This window comes from Stegodyphus dumicola, chromosome 4 (assembly GCF_044657685.1).
Source record: "Stegodyphus dumicola isolate Sdum_Otavi_A_Nest chromosome 4, ASM4465768v1".
Classification (NCBI taxonomy): Eukaryota; Metazoa; Arthropoda; class Arachnida; order Araneae; family Eresidae; genus Stegodyphus; species Stegodyphus dumicola.
In genome coordinates this window covers 252,598,647-252,615,245 of record NC_140771.1, presented here as the reverse complement: position 1 = coordinate 252,615,245, position 16,599 = coordinate 252,598,647, and the positions used below count along the sequence as shown (strand labels likewise).

Below are 16,599 nucleotides of genomic sequence, written 5' to 3'. Positions count from 1 at the left end.
AGCTTTTAAAGGAAATAATTTTCTACAAATTGAAGATTTCAAAATGTAGTTAAATCCTCGGATACGTGTGAAGCGTTATTTTATCCGATATTAAATTTTTTATGTTTCTCTCGTTGATATGAGATGGAATATACATTTATAGATAGGATTACGCAAAAAATCCAATATACTGTAACGAATTTTGTACTCAGATAGATAATTTTAGTAGAATTATAAGTAAAATTGTTGTATTTCTTATGTAACACCCCCTCCCAAAAAATTCTAAAAGGAAGCTCTGCCGGAAACGTAAGAATAAATTCCAAAGAGTTATCAGGGGCAGGTGCATTTAACACTGAGTAAATGGGTATATCGGTTATTTGGCGATATTCCGCCAAGCTGACAACCGTTTTGATTATTTATTTTGTCGCCAAATTTTCCTCTCCTACCTTTTTTTTTTCCGCGGTGTACATCTGTACAACTGTTGGACAAAATGGCAAAATTTAATACAACGGTTGAAAAATGCACTTAGTGGTGCTGATAGTACATGCGCAATTCTTTTACGTCAGCATCATGTTTCGAATAATTGATTACACATAATTTCTTTTTATAATAATTTTGATAATTTTACTCTCAAATTGAGGATATTAAGCCCTTAGTTTGAACGAATATTAAGTGCCAAGCTCTGAAAGCAAATAAAACCTAAATTAATTTAGGTTTGTGATTTTTCTAAAAAATTCCATTCTGACAATTTGAGGGACCTTTCTACTAATTAAATGCCCCAACCACTCAGCCTCAAAATTATCTTAACTCTGGCAGCAAGGCCTTTAAGGGTACGGTGGACTTTAAAATAGCTAAAATATCAACCAAAATATTGAATTTGATTCTTTTTTACTCTCATAATATTCCATATTCGTAACTACATCGTATGCAAAAAACCGAGTTCAAATATTCTAATTTTTAAAGAAGTTACAAGCACTTAAGATGTGTAAAAAACGTAAACTTTTCCCTTTAAATTTTGGAGAAAAATGTAAATAAACGTATTTCAAGAGTTATTTACTGATGTAATAATTTATATATTTGCTCAAAAGAAAAATTTATTTCTTTAAAAAAGGCTAGCAATGTCAAGTATTGACAACTATTAATGAATTTAACTTTGGTTATGTGAATACTATACGTCTAGAACAGGAAGAAACAGTCTCGTTTTTCCTACGCGTTCCAAAAAATCGCTTGAACCAAAGAAGCAAAAAGAGAAGTTTACCTGCTTGGAAAAACCAGAAATAGTAAAACAATATTGTAAAGTATTAAAAGATAATGTAAATGTAACAAGTGAAGGTAAAACACATGATGCGAGGGAATTTTAAAAGTTTCATTGGATATAATACATAAATTGTTTCTACCTCTAACTTCGAATCACGCATCAATTTGCGATATGTTTATTTTTCTGATATTAATATTATGAGATTAAAAATAGTTAAATGATACGAAAATGTTATCTAGTGTCTACATATTCATATTTAAACTTAATTTACTGTTTCTCATGACCATATAATTAAAGGTAAGTTTGAAGAAAAACTTTAAACTCGGTTTTCTCAAAACAAAATTTTCGCAGTTTGTATGTCTCGAAAATGCTCCATGCGTCTCATTTTTAATTAAAAATGATTGATATTTGGAAGAAACTATCTTGTTATATGTTACAATAGATCTGTGCCTGCATTTTTGGATGTGAAGTTATTAAGAAGTTTAAACTTGTGATAATGTTTAACAAAAGGTGATATTTTTCCGAAACTAGGTTGAAGTTCACAAAAATCCTTTTTAAAAATTTTTGATCCATCATATTCAATAACGGATACACAAAAACTTTTCTTAAGTCTTTATAACTAACTTTAAGGAAAAATCAGGAAAAAATATTGAAAATTAGCGCGCAAGGGGCATTTTAAATCTTTAATTAAAATAATTATTTGTTTAAAAAATTTTTAATTTAAAATAAATTAAAATTTTGAACATATATTTTATAAACTGACGTTATAATACGTATTGATATAAAATTTCTTGCTGAAAACTCAAAAACTTAAAAAAACTAATTTTTAAAGTCCACTTCCCCTTAACTTTAACTGACTGTAGATATAACACGACGTGAAATGTTAATTTATCTTCGGAACTATTCGTGAGTTAAAATAATACAGAAGCAGAATCTAAATCTCTTCCATTTTCAGCTACTGACTGAAACGTTCAGTAATTTAACTAGCTACTATACCTGTACTCTTACTCGAAGCTAATAGCTCAGACAACTAGCCACATTTATCATACCAGGCCTAATGGCCGTCTATTAACCCCTTCGAGCCGGGTAGCGAAAACGTGCGCTTATCGCGGAGGCCGGCAGTGTCTTCCGCGAGCGTCTCTCCAGGGCCGGGGGCTTTTTTGCTACTAAGCCTAAATCCATGAAATTTCCGAAGTATCAACGCATTGTTTAATAATGCTCTATAGAGTATTTAAACGGCTTATGCTTTATAGATATTTTTATATATATATACTTTAATTACCTTATTTCTTGTTTAAATGCATATTTTACACATTTTATTTTAATTACTCACCATTTTATGACTTTTAACATTATACATCTGAAAACTAAATATATTACTTAAAATTCTCTTTTCGTATGAAAAATTTTAAAACAGGGATCTACACACAGTCCTACGTTACATTCCTTGAACTCGTAATAACTCATTTGCCGTTTTGGAGGATTTTTCCGGGAATGTGAACAAACGAAGCATCGTCGTCTCATTTTCTTATCGGTCTCTTCTGAACAAAGTTTTGGAAAATGTCTTTCAGTTAATCTTTCAGAATCAATATCGGAATATCAGAATTTCAGAATCAATATCATGCTCTGTTAAACATTTTCGACGCTTCGACATTGAAACGGTAAGAACAGAAAGAATTCACGTCTAACAAGATCTAATTATTTTCTAAAAACTGAACTGTAAACGGAAATACTCAACGCTTTAGCGCATATAAAACTTCTACTTACAATAAACAACTACCACGTGTGAATAAAGTGCGATTTAAAGAGACGTCATAAATCACGCCATTCGGAAACATTTAGTTCCCCGTTTGTTTATATAATCAAAAACACGTGTATGTGAGTCATGCTTCTCTCATTTCGAGTAGAAGGTCTAATGCACATGTATCTGAAACCATATGGGCATACAGTGCCATCTTGTGGCAGAAATTATAGTTTGAAAAACGTTCCAAGGTACTGGCACAAATACGTGATAGTCGGTAGAGAATGCAACAATGCTCTGGCACGCCTGCGTGTCGGCCGGTAGATAAGTGTGTTCGTTGCTGGCACGTATACGTGACAGTCGGCGCGAAGGGGTTAAGACCTTCAATAAACATGGAATATTAATTCGTGAATAATTAAAAAAATATCTTATTAATCAGAATTTTCACTTTCCAAGAACCATACAAAAATTAAGATTCTTTAACAGAACCTTTCTCCTCAGAATAAATGCTTTCATAAATTTCTACACTTTTTAAGAAATTTTTTAAGTGGAAATACATACATATATATTATGAATTATTAAAGCCGTATACAATCCGTATATGCACAGATATAATATTCTTCAATGAAACGAAAGAGATTCTTGAAGCATATTTTTTATTTCTGTCAAAGAAAGGAAAATCACTTACAGAAAGATATTTCCCGTTTGCTGGAGCATCATCGATAACGTCGTAAACAATGACTCCGGCGGCGGGAGACAAGGTCTCATTCTCTCTAGGACTGATCGGCAGTGTTCGACCGGATGACCTGAGAATGAGCGGCCTGAAAGTCACGGAGATAGAATCTGATGTCCAAGGAAGAATTTCTGGGCTTCCTGAAGACGTTACTGTCAGGTGATAGCTGGAAACAAAAAAAATTTTTGATGAGTTATGCACTAACAGAGATTCCAACAAAGTTTAATCAAAATGTCTGCTAAAAAAGAAATAAAAACAGATAGAGGGAGAGGTTTTTTTTCCTCTCTTTATATGAAACGAACTCACATTCAAGCTCCTTTTCCAAAATGCATAACAATTTACATGTTTAATATGCATACTTTTGCATATGCATGATCGCTTACACGTATACATACATTAGCCATCATCTTCTTTACATATAATAAAAGAAAGAGTCGACCTGTGTGTGTGTCTTTCGTTCGCGCTGCGCGTAAGCTAATAGACCCACGGCTACGAAATATGGTACATAGGTGCATCTAGACAAGAGCCAGTGCACCTCGAAGCGATTTCTTCGAAATTCGAAATAGAATTTTTTTGTTTTGTGATGAAATCGAGTCATTTTGAGACATAATGGGCTATAGGAAAGCGAGATTTTAATCTACACACTCCATTTTCACATTGTCCTGAAATGTAGGCACTTAGCTATTTTACGAACTTAAAATAAATTTCGTGTTTCAATAAATCGATTCAATACGAATTTATTTAACAAAGGGAGCTTAACACCTTTTCAACGAGATTTTTTCTAAAAAAGTTTATTTTTAAAAATGTCCAGTTTATTTTTCTTTGATTTTTGGACACGTTAAACTTTCATCCTTGCGACTGCTTTTGCAAAAGGAATTTTGGAAAAATGATGTTATTTTGTATTCCGAGTACACTTCTCAAATCTCACATATTTAAAAATGTGATTTTGGCAAGAATTTTCTTTTCTTATTGTCGTTGATAGATTTTTGATGAAATCGCATCATCAAAAATCTATATGTCACTGTTTTTAAGAGATTGGCATATTTCATTATCATTTTTATACATATATAATACATTTTCATTAATTTTATTTATAAAGTTGTTCTGCAGAGTAAAATTCTGCGCGGAATTTTATGTTTTTTGAGTTGCTTTTATGTATTTTTTGCTGATTTCACTGTTTGTAAGATATTGAAAAGTTTGGCATGATTTTTTTTTCCTTCAACGGAAAGTTGGTTAATTTTTTATTAGGATAATTAATATTTGTATTAAGAGATATAGCTTATTTCATTGTAATTTTTTCCTCTTGAAAATATAAGATAAAATATCATTAATTATACTTTGCTTTTCAGAATTTTTTGCTTATTGTATTCTTTTATGTTATTTATTGCTCATGTCAGTGTTTTTAAGATATTGAAAAGTTTTGAGTGATTTTTTTTAGGAAACAAAATTCTTAACCTCCTTTATACCATTTGAGTTCTTAAGATTTTGCAAGGGGAAGTAGATTAATTTATTTATTAGGATAATTAATATTTTTATTATGGGATATTGCTTATTTCATTGTAATTTTGTTATACGTAATAACTTTTTTATGAAGTTGTTCTGCAGAGTAAAATTCTACGCAGTTTTTAAATTTAACGTTTGGTGTTCTTTTCAGCTATTTTTCCGGTACATTTAAAAGCCAGACGAAGGCTGGCAGCAAAGCTGCTAGTATCATCATAATAAGGTAATCTGGCATACGGAATTGAAAGCGAAAAGCGCATTTGCTTCACTGAACCAATGCATTGTTAACCCATCCTTCGTCATTAGTTTTTCACTATTTGATTAAAAATATGTGTATGTATGTAAACTAAATGCATGTATCCAGATTATCCGTATTTAACTGGATTTTAACATAATACCAAAGGTGAATAAAATCAATTTTTACTTCCGAGTTATAATAACAATAGGAAACAACTCATTATGTATGCAATTTTTGTACAAAAAAAGTGTAAGATTTCTTTCGTAAGAAAAAAGCAGCTATAAAATTGATACAGAATATGGTCTAAAATTCGCGTGAAAAGAAAACTACGTTTTAATAAAAATATCCTAAAATCTCTGCAGTCACAATCAAAAAAATTCGGTCGAATACATTGAAAACTAATTCATGGGGAAAAAATCGTAGTACATTGTCAAGCACATATTCGAAATTCAGGCCAGCTAGTAGACATATAAAAATGTTTATAACTGGCCCGTATTTACTGAAAGACCTACATTTATGTCCCAGAAAATGATTGATATTGATTCATTTAGTCTCGGCTTAGTGTTCCAGCTGTCACAATATCTTAATTCTTTGGTCTTGTACTCAAGCTACTTCGTAATAGAAGCAATTCTCCGATGAGACAAAAGTCTGAAGAAATGATTGCTGTCGTAGCGAAGTTTTCCATTTCCAATATTTTTTTTCTTTATAGACAATGATGTTAAACTACAATTCCTTGCAGAATTACGGAAACAGTCGATAACTATCTGCAGACCTTTAATAAATAATAGATGTCAGCCAAGTATCACTCAGATTTGAGTCACCAAATCAAAACTAGGACTTCAGAAATATAGGCCAATAAATATGTTAATTTATATGAACCCAAATATCATATAAAGTATATAGATATTTGGGAAAATAATGATATGAAATATCATACACTTTTAAAAATGTTTACAGCAAAATGATAGTTTATAATCCAAAATAAGTGGTAGTTGGTAATTTGAAATACGATGTTGCTTCTAAAAAATTTATAAAAAATATTAAGCCCTCTTTGGAAATAATAATCTTAAAATCATAAATATGTTACACCTATTTTAAAAAGAATTAATTATAAAAATCTGAAAAGTTTCAGATTTTACATTACGACCAAAGAGGCATTTTTTTTTTTTACATTCTGTGCATTACTTTATTTATTATATACCCTGATCTTCGTCCTTAAACCATAAAATTCAATTCAACAGCAACATCGCAAAATAATTTTAAAATGTGCTTATCTTTAGAATTTCTGATACACCATCTCGCGCGCTGGATACAATTTTTTTTTTTCCTCGTACAGTTTCACCATTGCTCGCTTTGAAATCGCTCGGTTTGTTAATCCAAAATTCGTGCAATGCTGCAAATTATGAAATCGATAGTAAAACAAATTTCAAATTAGGGCTTCCAGATTTCCATATTCGGTGGAGGATTACGTGATTCAAAATTTGATGGCTCTAGGTACCGTTGTTTTATCACAATGCGAGAAAAATGCATACATTCATGCAGATTCTTCATTATTTAATTTCTTTAAATATAATACAGGGCGATAATATTTGGTGACAACAATTTGAAAAGTGAAACCCACATTTATAGTGAATAGACGCAAAATAACGTTTTGTGACTAATAATCCTCCTATGCTTTTGGCTAAAAATAGATTCAATTTGAAGGATTTAAAAATCTTTAAGTATCTTATATTTTGCCGAATGCCAACACACTCGAATCAAAAGTGATAGCGGTTCAACTCAAAATCCCATTTTGAGAAGTCGATTTTAGACTAATAAGTAATTTCTCAAATTTCTTGAAAACGCAGAACTTCACGATTGATTCTTAAAAGTTTCATAGCTCAATTGTTTAAAAGATTTCTAAGGGAAGAACAATTTTAAAATTTACTGTTTAAATTAACTATATTCTATAAAATAACAGAACAGAGTTAATTTATATATTTATATATTTATTATAGGACATAGTTAACTGAGACTTAAAAGTTATTTAAAATAAGTTTAAGTCTCAGTTTTAATACAGCGTAAAAAGAAATATCTATATAGTTATGAAATTATATCTATTAACATTCCTCTGAACTTTAAGGCCAGTCCCATAAATTTCTGAAACATGTTTATCGTAATTTCATTTCATTCGTTATAATCGCATTAGCACGTTTAATTAAATGAATGCTTCCTCCGAATTACAATATTTTAATTAGCATTGTTATTAAAATGCATTTCATTTCCATAATCAATGCCGTATGAACAGAAACTACTTCGAAATTTAAATGCAGAATGACATAATTCACAGTGAATTATTATTTTATTGAGAGATATTTTCAACCGACAGCCAAAAGACTTACTCTTGAGAGACTAAACCTGCATTCCAAATTGAAAATGGGATTAATATTTCACATATAAAAATGTTATTTTTAATAAATCCCATGAAAATTGAATTTATAATAATCTTAATGCGAAAACTTTTAAAGGAAAATTCTTTTCGAAATAAAGTTTAATATCCAACGTAGTTCCTTTAATCTAATATTAAATTTAAGAGGAGATTTAATGTAAGCTTTTAAAAGTTTTCCAAATTAAAATGCATCCGCATATTCTTCCCTTTCAAAGAATAGTTTTTTAAGATGTGTTTGAACATGTAAAGCAAAATTTTCTGCGATTAACTTTTTATTCTTTTGCGAGAAAATAAATATTATATAGAAAAACAGAAACTAGTTAGTGTTTTAATTTTTCGCTCTTATGTTCTGAGATTAATAAATGGTGAGCAAAATGAACGTGGCGTACATTCTTTAAAAATTCTTTCCTCTGAGAAAGCTTAAATAGACACAAATGCGAGAGTCGGGCTCTTTCAGATCGCTTCAAATGGAAAATATTGTTAGGTGAATCTTTACATTATGGTAACTTGGCAATTTTTTGGCGAAAATTTGGCGACCAACCCTGCTACAGCAACCTGATAGTTTTGGTTTGGACGCCATTTTGTTTTCACGAAGTAAAGGCATTTTTTTTCCCCCCTCAACATTTTTCCAACAATCTGCTAGCCGATTCACGCTTATACTAGAACTTTTATGGAACAAAAATGCTTAATCATGACGAAGATTAGGTGACGAATCACAAATGACGAAGATTAGGTGCGAAATTGAGAGAAAGTGCAGAATAGCAAACTGCTTGCCGCGTTTTTAAGAATTGCACATACACGGTATCCATGTACACGTCGACCTATTTTCACTTAAAACAGAATCCCAGAATTGCACAAAAATGGCATTGCGCACACTCTTGACTTTATCTATGTACACATCGATCTATTTTGACTTAAAAAGTCAAAGAAAATTGACAAAAATCCAATTCTTCTTACTCTTGTAAAAAGCGCAAAACAAATAAGTGGGCGATTCTGCACTTTAGCAGCGAAATTGTTTCTAAGTGCTTATTAGCTAAAATCACGATCGGAATTTTCCGGAAAATGTCACATGACATGTCTCATGATCTCTCATTTGTCTGAGAGAAAATAATTTGTGATTCGAACTGTGTACTTCTCAGATTATTGCTAAAGTCCTAGCTAGTAACCTTTATCGCCTTACCAAAATGTCGCCAAACTACCTGTTCTAAAGATTAGCCTATTCTAAAGATATTCTAAAGATTAGCCTATTGTTATAACAGAAAAGATAGTACACAATACAAACACATATCTACTACATGAAGTCGCATGTTACTCAGTTTAAGAATAAACACACAATTCATTTTAAAAACTTAGGTTACGTCTGACATTAAGCGTTTCACCATTATTTACAATTTTTCCTTTAACCAAATCTATTGGGAACTGACAAATTTGCCGTAGAAACGTATTAAATAAATAAAGAAATAAAAATTAATTCAATCGTGTGGGCTGTTGTTGTTTTAGGGGGCAAAAATGTAGATTCTACTGAAGAAGATACAGCTAATTTTCGCTATGTCTTGAAAAACAGATAATTGTAAATGAAGGTTATATAACAACTGTCTTATTTTAACTAAACTGAACAGAACATACACACACTCAGTGCTCAAAAACTAATCACCTCTTGTGGCTAAGTAACTTAAACACAAAATAGTATGTACACTTGCGAAAAAAAAAAAAAAAAAAAAAAAAAGAAAGACAGTTCTATATCTCCCGTTCTACTGGGCCGATTAATGAAATTCAACTTGCGTTTTTCATGTCTCGAAAGGATGACTTACAATATATATTAGATTTATATATAGCATTGTTTTAACATAGGTATTTTGACACAAATTCGGACTTTTCTGAAGTGACATTCCAATTTTTCCCATACTTCGATTCTACTACTCAAATTATGCCAAACTGCCAACTTTTGTAAAAATCGCAACAATAGTTCTTAAAAAATTGGTACTCAAAATTTTAGCTGCTCAGTGTTAATTCAATTTGATATATATTTATTAATATATCTTTTTTATTAAACTTATTTGATTCTTCCTTTCAGATTTCGAAATTTACGTTCATTCCAAATAAAATTCGCCAATTTTAAGTGATTTTTTTTTAAATTTGTATTTTTAAATAATTTTTATAAATTTTTCGAAAAACGTTTTGAATTATAACCTATAAAAGTTTTGCCATCATCTCAAAGTAGATGTATTTCTAAGCATAACTGCAAAAAATTAGAGTTTTTTTATTCAAAATTTCCTAAGATATACTTGAATTTACATTTTGGCGCGGTAAATTTGGTAAAGTTTCCACCAAAAATTATAAAATTTAATATCTATGCGTAATTTGAATCGTAGAATCGAAATATGGGAAAAACCTGGTATGTTATTTCAGAAAAAGTCCGTGTCGAAATACGTCATGTTAGAACAAAGCTATATATAAATATAATATATATCCTAAGTTTCGCTTTCGACGCATGGACAAAGCAATCTGAATTTCGTCAATTCGCCGAGTAAAACGCGAACTCTCCCTTTTTTTTTTCGCAGTGTACAATCAGAATGAATTAACTTTTAACTACACGACTGGCTCCTACTTCAGTCTAAATCAGCTTTATCAGCTGCACACAGCAAGCCCGAGTCTATTTTTTTTTTTTTCCCAATGGCAGATTGTGAACAATTACAAATGTAACCCAGTCCATTAATCTAAACAAGGCCGGATGTGGTGGTCTCTTTATTATGGAAGCACCTAATAGTTGGGCCACCATCGCCTTTCCTCTGAAGGGACAGAAAGGACAGGACAGGGTCAAGTACAGGGGGCACCACGCCATCGCCGTTGCCAAAACTGGTACAGCCCCCATGCACTACCTCTCTAGCGTACCGGAGCACAAGGGACCTAATTACGGTAAACATAGGACATAGCACTAACATACTGTTACAGATTATTTACAATGCAAGACGTCATGTTCATTATAGAGCAAGAAGTTATGTTCATTACTGAAGGGACGGACAGTTACAACCATACCTTCTCCGGGATTTGAACCCATGCCCTTCGGCATCGCAGTCAGCTTCCCTGACCACTGTACCGACTGGTCCACACCCGAGTCTAAATTATCATTAACACCAAGGAGACGGCCCCTGGCCTAGGAGACTGAGTCTCCCTTTCAAGGTTTAATAGAACCGCAATCTCAGGACCAATCTGGGACGGCTCCACGTACTGCGCATGCCCAGAAGAGAATTTGGCGCAATTACGATTTTGGTACAATTTTAAAAGAAGATAAATACGGCGTGTGGTTGATATTCTGTTATCTGGGCGTAAACAGTTCGGTATTTTAAAACTTGTTAGGTTGTAAGTTCCTTCATTACTTAGAGTGTAAATATCGATTGTAAATTACGCAAATTTTCGTGATTACAAAACAGGGAACATTACTAGGTATATTAGCTGAATTTTTATTGTTTATACTTCTGAGGAATAAAAGCAATTGCGTATTTACCATACGTTCCATTCGTCTATACTTTAACACATTAAAGAATAAATCCAGTTTAAATTACTGAATTAAAGTCAAGGAAATTATTATAAATAACCGATATTAAATATAACGTTTATGAACAAAATAAACCAAAATGAAATGAAACGGAAGCAAATGCATTAAGCACAAACAAATTTCGGTAGTATTGTAGTTGTAAACAGTTGATAAGGCCTACATGACGCGCAGGCTTGTGTAAGGTTGCTTATGCCCTCTTAGGCGCCAGTATTTCCTCTCACGTCAACGGTAAACCACTGAGCATGCGCAGGATGCGAAATTCGTTAACATTGATGAACTCTGCGGTTTGCCATTACGCCTTCCGGTCGCTGCAGAGGGAAAACTTCCCTCACAGATTTATTCGTCAGTGAAGAGACCAACGGGCGACTATCACGAAGAGATCCACAGTGTCGGTCCCAACTCCGAGTACTGCACAGTTACAGTGAAACAAACATTCACTTTCCCACGATCGGGGCACCACTCCCTCTCGCAGTACTTACTTACTAGGACGGTATGCTTTAAGCCAGAGATCATACGTCCCTCCACACCGACCGAGAGAAGCCAATCCAGTCTTAATTATCAATGTAATTTAAAGTAAGTGGCTAGCACAAATATCCAACTAGAGAGCTACTTACCAACTCGCGGCATGACTCGCTCTCGGCATAACCCGCAAATAATTCTTCGACTGCGAAGTCTCAAAATCTGATACTTGAATACTATTTCCGAATTCACTGAGATCTGCATAAACGTCGTTTAAATTTGCATTCTAGGAGGGAATTGAAATCATGATTTAAAGGAAAGTTTCTTAAAATAAAAGTAATTGATTAGTACAAAATAAGGTCCTTACAATCGTACTCAGATTCCAGTTTCAATACTGAAACACATTTTTTATCTTAGGAAGAAAGAAGAGTTAAGATTATTTACAAAAAATTTCCAAAACTGAGTGCACAGTTTTCGAGTAGATCTCAAATTAGCGGTCTTTTTGAGTCATGTCAGTCCCAGCATTAGGTTTCCCCATTAATTTCGATATTGTGCCATACATATGTCTGTTATAAGTCTAACAAATTATCTTAATGCGGCAATAATGATTTCAGCTTTGACGGCATGATCTCCGAATTTTGCGTGAATGGTCGTACTGCCAGGGTTTAGGATTACAATGGAACCAGGGTTCATGAAATCAATTCATTATTGAAAACCATTCGTTATCAAAAATGTTCATAAACCTAAACTGTTTTCCTCACAGAAATTAATGTAAATTGAATTAATTCCACCCTATGCTATACAGAATCTCTTATTTGAAAATTTATAAAACTATTTTGTGCACACGTTATAACAATAAATAAATAAATAAATAAAGGAATTCATCACATCTGAGGGGGAGGGAAAGAAAAAAAACTGAAAGAGTTCAGATTTCAAGGAACGGCCCAAAGGGACTTTTTAAGGTCTTTCACGCTCTCGCTGAGCTCGTAGTCTGCCAGTCTGCTGTTGCAGTCACTCCTGCTTGCAATATTATCAATTATCATTTTCTTAACGCCATATACAATTCAACATCAAAATTACAGAAATTTTAAAAGCTGCATGCCAGCATATGTTTAGAATTCCCGATGGAGTGTTAAGTCTTGGCATACATTTTTATATTTTTTTCAGTCTTTTCTTAGTTCATCATATCAGTGCATGGCTTAAAAAACGTTTATTTGTGTCTTTTTATTATTAACGTTTTATTTATTACCTTTATTTATTAAATATCATGTTCTTCGCACTTACATTACATAAACTTCACTTCAACAGCAAATTCACAAAATCTTTAAAAACATCATATCTTTAGAATTTCCGACAGACAGCCTCGCATACTGGAGATAAAAATATTTTATTCCATCCAGTATTGCCACTGGTCGCCTTCGGATAGTTAAATTTGTTAATAAAAAATTCACTGTGGTTTTACACAATATGAAATATAAAATTTGAAATTCAAAATTCGGGCGTCCTGATGCTATGTTCGGGGTAAGGACAACGCTATTCAAAATTTAATGGCTCCAGGTACCGTCTTTCACAATGGGATGAACTTGCAGACATTCATACCTAATCTCTCTACAACTGTATGTTTGACTTCTCTTCAGAAGTTTACCCTCGTGCTGTATTATGTATAATAATATATCACTTATTAGAAGTCTTATGCAATAACATATATGACTTCGTATTTACATTGTATTATGTTAAATGTATCGTAATCTGCTATTTACACAAATGGCAACAATTCCTTATTGCCAAGGTATACTGTATCCTGTCATATGCACGTCTATTTTTAACTGGCATAATATTTTCAATGTATTTTACCGCAAACATATTAGTCCATACCTTTTTATTCATCATTACTGTAATCTGCTGTAAACTACTGTATTTTGTCATCCTATACTGGATTTTTATCATACTGTACCGTATTTTTATCATATTATAATCTCTCTATAGTTATATGTTTGACTTCTCCTCAGGAGTTTATCCTCGAGCTGTGTCATGTATTAAGTATAATGATATATCACTTGTTCGAAGTCTTATGCAATAACTTCGTATTTACATTGTACTATGTTTTAAATGTATCGTAACTTGTTATTTACACAAATGCAACATATTTACTGCCAAGGTATACCACAATTGTTTGTAATCAATCATTCATTTTCAATAATATACTCACGTATTTAAATTAGTGTTGTCTTAAGGGTTCTCTAGATCATGGTAGACGTGGTGCTATACTAATTAACCGTATGCACTGTAAAAAAAAATCTGTAAAGTTACTAAGAAAACTCATGGAAACTGAGATTCCATGGGTTATTTGAGTAACAGAAACAGGTATTTTCTTTGTAACATTACAAGAGTTTTGCCTGTAATAGTTACGGATCTTTTTCTTGTAATATCACAGCATATAGTTATGTAAGTAGAACATATTTTTCTCATGTAAATTCCCAAACGATATATCTGTAATGGTTACAGATTATTTGTGTGTAATATTACAGCAAATAATTATGTAGAAAGAACATGTTTTTCTCATGTAAAATCTCAACAGATATATCTGTAACCGTTACAGGTTATTTACTTGTATTATTATAGCAAGTTATTATGTGAGTATAAGATACTTTTCTTACGTAAAATTCCAATGGTTGTATCTGTAAAGGTTTCAGATTATTTCCTTCTAATATCCCATTAAGTAATTATGTGTGTAGAATATATTTTTCATAGATAATACTAAAGGATATGTTTATAAAAGTAGTAGATTTTTTTTGTCTAAAATGATGCTTATTATAATAAAATATATTGAAATCAAGATGTTTTGAGTAAAACAATATCTTCATGTGTATATCATTATACAGATATATGCAAGTGAAGCATAATAGTTTGGCTTTTTAAATTAGTCAATTTGACCTCAGAATAGCATTAATTTAAAAGATGTGCTTTCAACAGCAATGTTCTTTTTTCAAAAAGTAACATTAGTCTGTTGCAGAGTATTTTTGTTTTATGAAGAGAAACTTATGTCTGATATTATTGAAAGGCCTTTCATATTATCATTTTGATTAATTTAAAAGTTCAAATTGATATGCTACTCCTTATATTTGCCCTGTAAAATAGCTGAAAAAAATAGTATGTTTTATTTGCATGTTAGTGTCAGTTAATAAGATATGTTCTAGAACTTTCTTTTTAGTAATTTTAACTAAAATAGACACATGTTGCTTTAGATTTAACTTACATGAGTAAACGTGTTGCATGTTGATATGATCATATTATTACAGTAAAAGACATTTTGTGAAATATTTCTATGAAGAACTCAGAACAGCTGTTCTTCATATTTCAAAAATATATTCTCTCCTTCTAAAAAATGACATTTTCAGTAAATTAAAGAATTCAACATAGCAATGAACTTCATTTTGTTACTACAAGGAATTCAAATTTTGTTCATACACTTGAATTACAACGTCTAACTAATTTTTTTATTCTTATCTGCACTCAGTGTTTGTCAACAGTCTGCTATTGTTTGAAATAATGCATAACTTTTTTACTTACCTTCAAATAATTTCCTTTGCATTAACAGATAGAAGTCTTTCATTAAAAACCTAATGTCATGCTTTTTGAATAACTTTGCCAACTGACCTTAATTTTTAAAGCCTTGTTTCCCTTAAAATTCTTAATACAATTATGCCTTTAAGAAATTTATTTCTAAAATTAATACTTCAATTTAGCTTAATATTTAATGCATTTTAATTTTACCTGTAATTTTTTACAAACATAATATGTAATAAATCTAAGCTTAATATTTACCATTTCGAAAGTGATACTAAAAAAGTATTCCTAGATATTATAAATTTCGAGATTCGCATACAAAATTGTGAAATAAACATGTGACAACAGAAAACAAACTTTATGCTCTCTCTATATTACAGCATGTTAATTAAGAAGTTTATTGAATTTATAATTTTATTGTGAAACACTATGAAGCAAATAATATGCTAATTAAAATACAGAAGTAAAAATAATTTATTACTTAATTCATAAACTTTACATAAAACCTGAAAAAAAGAATTAATTAAAAAATAACATAATTTAATAAACATTTCATAAAAATTCGTTTCGGCTGCTTGGAAAAAATGAATGGTTTTTCTCCTCTTTGTAAACCATGTCTCCTAAATAAAGAAAAAAACATTTCTTTTAAAATCATAATCATGCTCTTAAAAAGCTTATAAAAATTATTTTAATAGATGTTTTAAACATGTGCTTATATAACACTTTAATCATATTTCTTTATAATATCTTAATTAATTAAGAACAGCTTAAATTCTTTAAAAAATTGGATTACAGTGAACCGTCTCATTACGACAAGCTACCTCAGTCAATCACTTTTTAAATTTAATCAGCATCCCTCAAATAACTAATTAGTAAACATAACTTCGCTAGGATGCCCACTATCATTTAAAGATCAAAATTTTCAGAAATCACGTAGCTTAGAGAAGGTTCATTGTACAAAAACAGCCAATATTCAAATATTTTCATAAATGAAGCCACCATAGTTATTAAATATAATATACAGTATACTTATATTCAGAATTCAGAACTTGAATAAATTTCTCGAACTGTTTTAGCATTCGAAAAATATTATATTTATTACCTTAAATTTCTAAAACAATATTACATATTCGTCCAAAG

The 16,599-nt window shown here is 31.2% G+C and overlaps 1 protein-coding gene across 3 annotated transcripts in view; it reads right to left on the bottom strand.

Annotated features, from left to right (window-relative positions):
* Window positions 1-16,599, bottom strand: part of LOC118197652 (uncharacterized) — a 388,162-nt gene that overhangs the window by 152,962 nt on the left and 218,601 nt on the right. For all 3 annotated transcript variants that reach the window (XM_085816220.1, XM_085816221.1, XM_085816222.1), the window contains exon 8: window positions 3,667-3,877. In XM_085816220.1, coding sequence (XP_085672346.1) covers window positions 3,667-3,877 — 211 coding nt within the window. The remainder of the gene's footprint in view (window positions 1-3,666; window positions 3,878-16,599) is intronic.